Source organism: Odontomachus brunneus, unplaced genomic scaffold (assembly GCF_010583005.1).
Source record: "Odontomachus brunneus isolate Ranch 3 - 2012 unplaced genomic scaffold, Obru_v1 Obru_scaffold_053, whole genome shotgun sequence".
Classification (NCBI taxonomy): Eukaryota; Metazoa; Arthropoda; class Insecta; order Hymenoptera; family Formicidae; genus Odontomachus; species Odontomachus brunneus.
In genome coordinates this window covers 1,514,497-1,527,284 of record NW_022639503.1, presented here as the reverse complement: position 1 = coordinate 1,527,284, position 12,788 = coordinate 1,514,497, and the positions used below count along the sequence as shown (strand labels likewise).

The window sequence follows — 12,788 nt, the reverse complement described above, 5'->3', positions numbered from 1 at the left end:
TTAACAAAATTACTTCCTTTGCGAGATACTTTATATATTTTATTTCTACATACTTCTTGTCTATAAAAATTGACCCCTTAACTTCCTCCCTACTGATAATAAAATTTGTGTGGTATAAAATTAAATTGCTTTTGACCAATTAATTAATGAAACTATTAATTACTTAATTAAATGATTTTTTTTTAACTCGTAGCAAATACAAACGAAAGTTAGACTTATTTCGTATTCTATTTCTTCCAAATTTTTGAAAAAATAGCAACAAAGAGAAGAGAGAGAGAGAAATCTAAATATGGTTATATAAAAAAATCTCTACTATGGAAGGAATCGCATAGACAATTTAAATCGCCACTAAATGTTTTGCGTAGTATACAATTTTGTTGACTTTATCTTAATATTTTGACATATATAACAACTTGAAAAATAAATAAGAAGAAATAATAAGGATAAATGATCAGATATAATAGGGATATATCAGATATTTTGATACCTGAATAATTTGAAAAATATCAAAATACCCACATGGAAGAAAAAGATATGATGAACTAAATATAATTTGCTGCATTAGCCACTTTTTTGCAGCAGGAACAAATTTTCTTGCTAAGATAACAAGAAAATCTGCTCCTGCAACAAAAAAAGTAGCTAAAGCAGTAAATTATGTTTATCCACTTATAGCAAATTTGCTACATTAGCCACTTTTCTTGCTGTACAAGCAGATTTTCTTGTTATCGTAGCAATTTTAGCATTATATCATAGCAATATGTTATAGCATTATGTTTAACTGTCCATATATAGCAAATTAGTTTGTTGCTGCAGCAAATCTTTTTTTTCGTGTAGGTATTTTAGCATCTGGAATTGACATCACTACACCGAGAGACTTTTATAGTAAAAATTACTACAGAATTTTGTTAAATCGAGGAATACGACATTCTGCAGTAATTGACTGTCCTTCCGTTTCATCTGTTACTTGTATTTATATAATATGTTATTTGTATTTTAAGAACTGAAATGTGCTATGCTTCCAGCAAAATTTACTATTTTTCTCAGCAAGATAAACCTCACTGGCAGTCTATCAGTACTATTAGTATTTAAAGTATCTGCACTATTAGTATTTAAAGTATCAGTGTATTCTTCACTGAAATACTGTGCTTATAACTGGTGGTACAGTCCTAAGTATAGCACTGCTATACTAATTAATGAAATATCGCTGATTGGGTCAATTAATAATAGCGACTACGTCTATTATTGATGCATTTTGCGAACACAGACAGTGCCAATGCACGCAAGATGCATGGAAGTCATTAGTGCTGTCGTCACACACAGCAGAAACTTGACAAAAGTTTGAGAATCATAATTTTGTGGGTTGGATCGTTCTTGCACATATAGTCAATTATTGGAGTGTATGAAGTTGGACAAAAAGATTTCAGTTGGAACAAGAAAGGAAGCATGTGTTTTCTCTTGACGTCGGGTGCTGTCAAATCGATTTTTTTTCGAATTTTCGGAGAACGGATGACGCTACGAGTCTCATACTCTAAAACTATAATTCTTAAGCCTAGCACAACTCAGAACAAAAAGATCTCGATTGGAACAAGAAAGATAGTATAAGTTTACTCTTGGTCCGATAGACTGTCAAAAACCTTTTTTTTAATTTTTCGGGCTTATAATTCAACGTAGGGATTTGTCTTTTTGGAACAATGTTTGGAACAACTAGAACAATCTATTGCGGTATCAGAATGTTCGATTTTCGAAAAGTGGGGTGCCAACTTCATACACTCCAATTATTGCTCGAATTCGCGAACTCTGATGCGTAAAATAAAAACCGCCAAAAAACCTCTTACCGTATCACTCGTTGGTCGTCGATTATCCTCGAGTGCCCGGTACAGAAAGGGATTAAATTCAACGAACGAGTCTTCCGCCCCGATTGGCCGATCTCAATCGCCGTTCTCTCCCGTGGAAACCTTCGAAAGACGGACGGAAGGAAATTGCCCGTTCACGACAATGCGATCTTTTGACGTAAGCGCGCAGCGGCATTATCGGCGACGGAATGGCGTCGCCATTCGGCCGCGTCGACCTTCCAGCGACGAGAGCTCCTCTCGTTCAAAGGAATTCACTACACGCGGCTCTTGCCGGTCCTTAGCTCATGACGGACAAATCGGCTCGATTCCGTGACGGGTGTTATTCCGCACGGCAGGGCCCGGTCACGGCGGATCTGTTTTCGCCTGCGCTCCTTGACGCCGCCGGAAATGATTATCAGCCGCGTGTCGATATAAGCTGGTCCATTTCGTCCGAAGGATCTTCGTTCGGACGACACAATGTTCGAGTATTTTGCGATCCACGTCTTGGAGAAGCTTGCTCGGGTGAAGCGAATTTTATCCTTTTCAGTAAATAGCCTAAGTTAGTTGAAAACTCAAAACAAATGACATCACAGGCATTTATCATGTTTGGCTGACGACTATTGGGGAGGAGATTTAACATCAGGCTGACAGCTGTCAGCTAAACGTCAAAAACCCCGGTAACGCCATTTGTTTTGAGTTTTAAACCGATCTGGACTATCTGCTCTCTTCAGTGGACATATACTGTTCCGAAAAAAAAACATCAAAAATTACTCTGTACTTTACACGCAGAAAAATATCATTCTACTGGAAGGGAAGTGATTATTCAGTTTACTCTCCTTTTTTTGTTTAAATAATGTTTATCTTCAACAAACAAATTTTTTAATAACAGTCTTGAGAAATATACACTGAAAAAAATATTCAAACTTATTTGTGTAGCATAAAAGTTTGTTTCGCAGAAATAAACTTTATATTTTAGAAATTAGTTTTTAAATATTTTTTTCCCTGTACAAATTTTAGACAAAAAGCTCATTATCACGTACTCAGAAAAAGAATCTATTCTCTTTGCAAAAATATTATAAAAGCCTTATTGAAGAAGAAGTTGATATGATATAACTCTGTATAATAAACAAATTTAACTTTTGTTTCAATTTAATGTTCTTGACTGAAATGTTAATTTTGCTAGGATTTAAAAAACATTTATATATTTAGAATAAATTTGCTATGATGAACTTGTGATAGATTCGCGAATATATAAACTAACGAAATATTTAAAACAAATGACATTTACTTGAATGTAGTATGCATTTTTCTGCGTATGCACTATCTATAATTATACTGACGCCGATCTAAATATGACGCCGATCAGTTATAAATTATAATTTTTTGGAACAATTGAACGCCCCTAATATTCCGTAGAAGTTTCATCTGAAGAGGTTGCCCTGATATTCGGAGATTTCGAGATTCTGACTGTCCAGGAAATTGTCCCACATTTCGAGTTTTCGATTATCCTGGACAATGCACGTCCATATACACGTTCTCTTCGACGTGTTGTCGACCTAGGCTGCGATTTTCGCCGAGATTGGCAGCTTTAGGACCTTTTAGATCGCCATGGATTTGAATATAATGGCGGAATTTCGGGGCTCGAAGACGCAAAGGCGAAACAACGACGATTAATAGGGCGAGCCGATATCCGCCCCGATGTAACTGTACGTGCAGCTCGATATGAGGAAATCCCGACTCCATTTGAAAGCCACTGCGAAGTTCCCGGACGCGCAGTTTGAAAAGCATTCTTAAGCCCTTCGCGACAAAAAGACCACGCACTCCCGGTGCGCCGTTAACTCGAATTCACCGACTGCATTCTGCCGACCTCTCTCGGCCGGAGAATGGGTGACCGTCCTCTTCTTCCTCTTCTCCCTCCTGCGCCTTTAAAGCCCATCGATTTATTCGCCGCATAATTCTACTTAATCTCTCGATCCTTCGGTAACGAATAAATATTTCTACGCGATTAAGCGCACCCAGCGAACGGCACACGTCTGGCATACGTCCTGGGTTCGCCTCGTCAAGAATCTGTGATTACACTCCATCATATTTAACGGCACGCTTGTAGATTTATCGAGGGATTAAGGGGCTCAAGATTTCTTTACAGCATGCATGACGCGTGCATACGACCGACGCGAGCGGATAATCCGTATAGAAAGAAAGAGAGATTCGAGAGAGAGCTTATTATTATTAATAAATTTGATTGCCGAGAGACTGAAGCGTCGTTGAAATGAATATATGAATATATGCGGTTGAGAGTAAAATGACACAAATCCGAGAATATTATATTTACAGGATATTTATTCTTGTAAATCGACAAAGTACAGTTTTGAAACGGCTTTATTTCGAGCAGTATTGTATTACACACACATTCACTGTTATATCTCTTTAACGAACTCCTTAATTATCGACGACCAAGTGCCATTTATTATCATCGACCATGCTCGCCATCCTCGTCGCACGTATTGTTTCCTTGGAGAATATCTCCATTATCATATTATCGATTATGTCCTATGATTTACGATTCGCTTTAACTCTTTACCGCATATGCCGTGTATTACCGCGATATTCTAATTCGCTATTTTCCTTTTTTTTTCTATAAAAAAATAACGACAAAGGGACTTTTCACATCAAACTGTATAATATTACATTTAACGTGCTTATTTCTCTCTCACGACACACACGTGCCCGATCGAATGCCGCTCTTATCTGGACATCCGCGATTCTTCCGCGCTTAAGGCTCCTAGCCGCTCGCCGCAACCATATTGGATTGTGACGTCAGAAATGAGAAATAACACACTGAACATTCTTGCGTACTATTTTCAAATGAAAAGGTATTTGTACGAAAGAACACTTCGGATTGCTTGAACGTGTAAAATATTCCAAAAACTGATCTTTCCTCTTGATAGTCAATAAATAGCCATAAAATAAACGTGACAAAATCATGAGGAAAAATGGGAAAAAAAAGATTGCATGTCATGTTAATTTGATGGCTATTTATTGGTTGTCAGAGAAAAAGAATAATAATAATTTTCAGAACATTTTACAAATTTGCTTAATCCTTACAATTCGAGAAGCTGCTGTAGTGGCACGGCAGCAATTTTGTAAAATACAAATGCAATTTTTACGATTATTATTATTATCATTATCATACATTTTCCATACAAATTAATAAAAAAGAACTTTTAAAAAATATGAAAGCTTGAAACATTTTTTAAATAAAAAGTTACAAACAAGAATAAATATATCAATATATTTGTGTCATTTATGAATTTTTTATATTTCAGCAATAATATACTTTGAAATTTATACAAATATAGGCATTTTGTTTTATATATTTTGTGATTCTGTTTTCAAAGAAGTTATTACGTATTTTTGTATGATTTTACCACAAAAATAAGAAATCATGTTTTTTCATGTTTTTGGATAAAAAAAGATTTATATGCTATTAATAAAAAAAAAGTCAATTAGTCAATAAAAATAGATACACAAATATATCTATTTCCTTATATACTTATACAGTAATAATATACTTTAAAATTTATACAAATAATAGACTTTTGGTTGTATATTTTGACTTTCCTTACTATCATATATAGCGTATTAACGATCTGATGACCCAACTTATATATGTACGTGTTTCATTTTAGCGTCAGACGCACTGCATATTTCTTAAAATTTTCTACAAAATAAACGATAAATAAATTTATATTCTTTCATGATTTTTAGTATTAAGTTTCATGATTCTTAGTAAAAAGATTTATGTATGATTAAATAAAAAAAAGAAATCAATTTAGCAAAATATTTACTATATAATCCGAGAGGTCACCATAGTGACGAGAAGTGTGTCATGTTTTTTACTAGTCTATCTTTTGGCGTATATAAAAAAGTTCTGGCTCAAATACTGTAAAAGGGAGAGAGAAAGAGAGAGAGACCGTCTGGTTTGTAAGGGTTGATCGATCAAAAGTGTTCTTTCTGATAAATATCTTTTTATTCGGGAATGACGCGCGAGAATTTTAGACACGAGTTCCACGGCGAGTATCCAGGAGTCTTAAGAGGGTGACGTTCGACTACGCTCGGTCGAGCGAAGGGACTCCCTTGCATTCGCGCCGCTACGTAAATCCTCATTCGATCTTGCCGAAGAAGAACTTTCTGTCTTACGCGATGAACGTGCATCGTACATACCGTCGAAGGCGACACACTCCGTACAATTCTTCGTTCCCGACCGATTCGCTCTCATCACACACGATATGTATCCCCGGAAATTTTATTCGCGAGAAAGCAAGTGGTTGTATCACTAGTTACTTACGCTCTGTACGCTGTTTGTCCAAAATATATTTTTTTTTCGCTCGTAAGAAAAATTAAGCGGTAAAGAGTTAACCTCGCAGTCACGGCGCGGACTCTGTCCGATGCTGCGCGCTTAGAGTAACACTAACGTTAAATCTAGGATAAAAAGAATACCGATAGAGTCACTGCGATCGTGTACTAACGAAGAGTAGTTACCATCGTCACATAGAGACAAGAAACACCGACGCGCCCCGTCTCTCCTCCGAGAAGAGTTTACGTTCCTTCTCTTCTGGATTTTTACACTGTCGCCCCCTAACGCGATTAGCTAAAATTAGAAGTACAATCGTCTATCATCTAGTAATTGTCACAGTTTCGATATGTAAACCCATCGGATTACTTATTTACAGTCTCGCGTGATATATATATTTAGAAATGTCGTCGCTTTTGCGGCTTTCGTGAGGAGCGTCGGCGAAATTACGCGATTAGATCTGCCGAAATGAGATAAAATCGAATTAGCTTAGCGCGCGCTTTATCCGTTAATTAAGTGAGTTTCTCGATTGGCGCGCTCGATACGATGCATCGCCTATAACACCGTGAATATTTAACGCACAGGCCGTGAATATAACCCGCTGGTGACAATGTAAGCCGCTGTGGAGTCTGTTGTGCGCGCTGTCTGCGCGCCGCTGCGCACGTTTCAGAGAAAGAGAGAGAGAGAAAGAGAAAACGCGGAGAAACACTATCCAAAAACAAAGTGGAGATCGTGAAAGAATATACGTCACGCACGAGAGAGACGACGTAGAGTTATTATTGCCCGCTCTTCTCTCCTCTCTCAAAGACGCACGATCGACTACGTTGCACCGTCGCACAATGAGAACAAATAGAAATTTACTGTTCAAAAATCGCTAGAGACCACAATTTTATTGCAAGCGGAATGAATTTTTTTTTAAATTAAACGTTAATCAATGTAGAAAAAAACTGTCGATTTTTTTTTAATTCTTCTAAATGTTGCAATATTAATAAGAATTAAGTTCGTATTCAGCAACCTAAACCTAATATACCTTACAGTGACATATTTCGTGTTACAGAAACATTTTTTTCATATCGGCTTCATATGGGATTGACAGAAAGCTGTTAAATACTAGATCTTAGCTGTTAAATACTAGATCTTAGTACTGACTTTACATTTATGTTGAACGACTTTGTATACCCTATTGCAACATATATATTGTGTTAAAACATAATGATTTGGTATAAAATAAAAGAAAAAATGGCTCTAATAAAAGGGTTAGAGATAAGAGCATTTAAGAGCCAGGCACAGATAAAAAAATGCAATCAATGTATTACAATTGCATCACAAATTGTATTACAAATTGTATTACAAATGTATTGGAATACATTGATTGCACTTTTTGACCTGTGCCTGGCTCTTAAATACTCTTACCTCTAACTCTTTTATTTTGTGTTTATAATGATTTTGTTTATGTTGACAGGAGATTAGCAGTTATAAAAAGTTATAAAAAATTATTTAAAAAAAATCATCCTGATTGCTATAAAATTGTGGTCTCTAGCGATTTTTGGACAGTAAATTCCTATTTGATCCCACTGTGATCGGTGGCGTTACATGCGCAATGCGTGAAGCACATGCGACGAAGAGTGTGTGTGTGTGCGCGACACCTTCTACCTTGTAAAATCATTTACTTGTACGTATTCCAAAGTTATAGGAGCTCAACACGGCGGCTCTCCAAATCAGCTCGTATATGCCTTAACCAGAATTGTACCCTTAGAAAGAGCAAGTACGTTAAAGAGAGAGTCGTTGATGGGACAAGCACGTTGAAAACTTCGCGAACCCGGTCCTGGAACTTCGTTTTCCCACGCGCGTGCTTACGTGTGTACGTGATACATGCATGTGTGTGTGTGTGTGTGTGTATATATATATATATGTGCGTGTGCATCGATTATCTCCGCTTACGTCAGTTACACCGAATAAAAAAGATCGGCTGAAAGGAACCAAGTTTCTGAATTGAGAAAATTTGGTTGCATCAGCTGCAGTCGAGTTTAATTGAATCAAAATCAAGCCTGTCCAATAATTTCATGTAAGAATTTCAACACTCCAATTTAGTCAAAAGCGAAAGGTTAATAGAACTAAAATGTACACGGAGAGAATTTAATAATAAAAATTACTATAGGGTTTTGTAACACTGAGGAATAGATCGACATTCTGCAACACAATTCACGATCCTTTTATTTTATTTTATATTTTAGAAACTGAAATGTGCTATGAAAACACTTGTTATGTGTTTCTAGAGAAATTTACTGTTACTTTGTAACTATGTTACTTTGTGTTATTATGTTACTAGCAAGGTAGACCTTACTGTCTATTGAATTACCAAAAACATAGTAAAATCGAAAAAAAGTTATATGAAAAAAATAAACTATAATATTCTCTCCGTGTAGTTATGCACATAGAAAAATATATACTGCATTAAAGGAAATGTTAATTATTTCAATTAATTTATGAAGTAATCTTCATGAATTTATATACCCACAAATCTGTCATAAGCTCGTCTCATAAGCATCAAATTTGTTCAAAATACATTATAAAGAGCATTATAATATTAATTAAAAATATTAAATTGAAAGAAAAATTCGATTTGCTTACTACATAGAGTCGAACCAACTTTCTCTTGGACAGAGTTTTATAATATTCGTGTAAAAAGAATAAATTCTTCTTTCGAATACATAATAATATGAGCTTTTCTAAGTTTTTCGCGATAAGTATATTTGGAGACTATTATCGAGAAAGTATTTTTCATTGGAGATAACCAATAATGAACAGAAGGAAAGTAAACTGAGCAAACGCCTTTTTTTCAGCAGTACAATAATATTTTTCTTTATGCACATGGACCTTATAAATTCTTTCAGTTACGAAAAAAGTTGAGGTCTGACTACACAAAGTAATTCTACTTATGGATGGAAGTGAAGTACATTGAATTAAGTGAATCAGACGATAAGTACATTGAATTAAGTGAATCAGACGATAAGCACGTTGAACTAATCACTTCGATAATTGCGAGATTGGTTCCACTCGGCAGAGTTGTCAAATCAATATCGTGATTAATCAATTTTGTTGAATGCTTAGCTTGTTTGACACATACACGAGATTATCAGAATGTCAAAATTACGCTGAAAGAATTATTCAGGCAATTAACTCGCCATATGTAGAATCCGGAAATTGAATTCGCTCAACTCGATTTCAGTTGTTCCGACCGATCCTTCTTTATAGTATGCACAGAGAAAGAAAGGGAGTTGTGCAATTTTCACATTTTAATCCCGATAATACGACTGTAAAGCCCACTGTGAAGCCCACCAATGAAAAATTAATCCACTTCTCGACTCGCTCGAGCTCCTTTGACGTAAATCATCTCGGCTTAATTTCGTTTTCATAATAAATGAGAAATACTGCCGGAACAACGAGTGGGCGACCGTAAGATCGAAATAAGACGAATTTAAGAATACATTATACGACTCTTAAATGTCACGCGAAGTTAGTGCTTTTTGTGCAAATTAATTTCTCGCAGTAACGTGATTAATACCCCGCGAGAAAAAGGAAGAAAGACCGCGAATACTTGCTCGAATACACAAAAGATAGACGGACGTTCTTGGCCGATCTCGCACGACGATCCTGAAGCGCTCGAGAACCCGAGGTGTCCTGACATACACGAGGATCACGCATAAGGAGAAGATCGTATCTCTCAGAAAGCGGGGGATCGCGGGATTGCATGCATCGTTCGGGATCGTTAGATCCGCGACGTGGAATCCACGGATTACACTGACGGCGCCTGGTATCCGCGAGATCCGGGCTCTCCGCCTACAGGTGGAGGCGAATTTCGAGCTCCTCTCACTTCATCTACCGCGCTAGTTCCGCGTTATTCCCGCCTCACCCTATCTATCCGGCTGCACGACAACACGAGGTCGAAGTCGACGCTGGGGAAGCGTCACGAGGGACCCCTCGGTCGTTGAAACGAACGAGCTCTCATCGAGTTCTCATCGGGCGAAACAAACGCGATCCCGTCGTGCGATCCACAGAGTCGTTCGACCGTCGACGTGCTCGCCACCGGGTCCGCGTGTAGGTGCGAGGATGATAGATTGAGAGATGGCAAAGACACAGAGGGAGAGGACAGAGAAAGAAAGAGAGAGAGAGAGTGCGAGGGAGTGGAAGGGAGGGAGAGAGAGTTTGGCGATTAAATTATTCATGCAACTCGGTGGACCCAACCAGCGGCCGAGCGGCCCTCCTCCTACCCGTAATGGTAGTAGATCTTGTCTTTGCAATTGCACGTGGCGCCGCAGAACTTCCGGCGCTCGCGGCCCTCCTTGGTATCCGTCTCGCAGACCCAGGAGCCGAACGTCCTGACCAGCTCGGCGCAGTTCGACCACAGGTCGGTGTAGAAGCAGGCGTTCGTGCAGAGCTGGTTCCGCGCGCAGTGGTCCTTGCACATGCTGCAGGGCTTGCCGGCCACGTAGGGCAGGCCCAGACGGCCCCTGTAGTTGCCACTGCGGAGCAGAAAGCAGAGTTCGGGCTGTTGCATTGTGAACGGCGTCGGGAGGTGATCGATCACCAGCACTCGAAATAACGCCGTCGAGGAGAGATCGATAAACGCGAAGGGCGCGGTGGCAGGTGTCCCGCCTGAGTATTTAAATGCGATTTAAATATCGTGAACATAGCGATGGGATCACGTCGATCCAGCCTGACGCGCGTTATTTCGGGCCAGCGTGATGAAAAAAAAAAAGATGTGACGCGTCGCGCACGAAGAGCGTTTGAATTTGACATTAGTGGAATTAATTCGCTATTCATTTGATCAGTCGTTTGCGACGCGAAAGAATTTTATCTCTCTTATTCATATTTTCTTCTTTTTCTTTTATACACACCGAAAAGTATCATTCTATCTGAGAGAAGCGATTACTCAGTTATACTTTCCTTTTCAATAGTGGCTATTTTTAACAAAGAATATTTTCTTGATGAGAATCTTGCAATATCTCACTGCTCACTATGAATTTTAGAAAAGCTCATTTTAAAGATTCTATACTCAAAAGAAAAATGTAATGTAAATTGGATTGATCCATGAGTTCGTGCGGATTTTTGTCTACTTGGTATTTTAATGTTGATGTTAGGCGGATAGTTTGCCATATAGTTGGTCATTTGTGTATGTGCTTTGACAGCTGACATTTCAGAGCATATTTTATGGTATAAGTGATAGTAGTCGAAGAAATACAGTTGTTTTTGTTGCAACTTGAAAGTGGAAGGCGGTAGTAATTTTTTTCGGTGCGTTATGCCTTTTTATTTTTGTAAAAATTATTAGACTTTGGCTGGAATGTTTAGTCTCACCCACCATATTCACCTGACATTGCCCCCTCCGATTGTTATCTTTTTCGCTCATTACAAAACTCTCTTAATGGTATAAATTTCGTTTCTTTAGAAAATGTGAAAAATCATGTAATTATTTAATCGTTTTTTTTGCTGGAAAATCACAAGAACTTTACGAGAAGGGAATTATGAAATTACATGAAAAATGACAAAAGATTGTTGTATTCCCCTCCTTCTCCCCCTCCAGAGTGACGCATTACTGATAATTAAAATTATTCTTAACAAGAATAAAATATTTCAATTTTAAATTCACGAGCTTGTGGATCAACTCAATAATAAGCAAGTCAAATTTTTGTTTTAATTTAATATTCTCGACTGCTAAGCTTACTAAAATTCAGAATATATTTAGCATAAATTTGATGCTTGTGATAGATTCACAGACATGTGAACTTATAAAGTACTCGAAGCAAATAATATTTACTCGAAAGCAGTATGCATTTTTCTGCGTGTGCAGGGAATCAAAGTTACATCCGTGGCGCGTTGCGCTTTCGCGTGCGAAATCGTTTCTCTTCTTGGCGGCAGCCAAGGACTAACTTATACGATTTTCGCTCGACCGCGCGATGCTACTTTCGAGCGGTTTTCGCGAAATAATTGCGCCGGGGAGACTTCTGAGATACGCTCGCGCGCGTAACGGTGTAAATAGCCTCGGCTGTATATCCATTAACCACGGCGCATTAGCGTGGAATCCCGCGTAGAGGGCCCCATCGGGCAATTTGCAAATGGGCCAACGAATTTACATCCAAAGTATTTTTCGGGACGAGTCGCGCGTCTTTAAACGCGATCGCCGGCAAGAAGGGGGTTTCTCGTGCTGTGCAAAGGCCCGGGCTGGCGCTCGCGGGCGCTGTATATCCACGAAATTAATTACGAGATAGAGCCGGTGCGGAAGAGCGGCGAAGATAAAAGGAAGGATAGGATGGCCCGCCGCCACGTGACACGGTTTATTTATTCAGGACCCAGGCTACTACTGATGGCGGCCGTGCGACCGCGCGCCGGCTTTGCTTTTCGCGTGAAATAGGTCAGGCGTCAAATACACTGCGGGAGAATGTGCGCCGCTTAACAAGAAGTACAGATCGATGTGCAAAATAGCATATGAAATGATCCCGAAAGTCCTCCCCCCCCCCCCCCCCCCCCCCCCCCCCCCCCCCCCCCCCCCCCCCCCCCCCCCCCCCCCCCCCCCCCCCCCCCCCCCCCCCCCCCCCCCCCCCCCC

The 12,788-nt window shown here is 38.9% G+C and overlaps 1 protein-coding gene across 6 annotated transcripts in view; it reads right to left on the bottom strand.

Annotated features, from left to right (window-relative positions):
• Nucleotides 1–4,193: 4,193 nt before the first annotated feature.
• Nucleotides 4,194–12,788, bottom strand: part of LOC116845570 (cysteine-rich secretory protein 2-like) — a 131,480-nt gene continuing 122,885 nt past the window's right edge. For all 6 annotated transcript variants that reach the window (XM_032818367.1, XM_032818369.1, XM_032818372.1 and 3 more), the window contains exon 6: nt 4,194–10,709. In XM_032818367.1, coding sequence (XP_032674258.1) covers nt 10,454–10,709 — 256 coding nt within the window. In that variant the 3' untranslated portion in view covers nt 4,194–10,453. The remainder of the gene's footprint in view (nt 10,710–12,788) is intronic.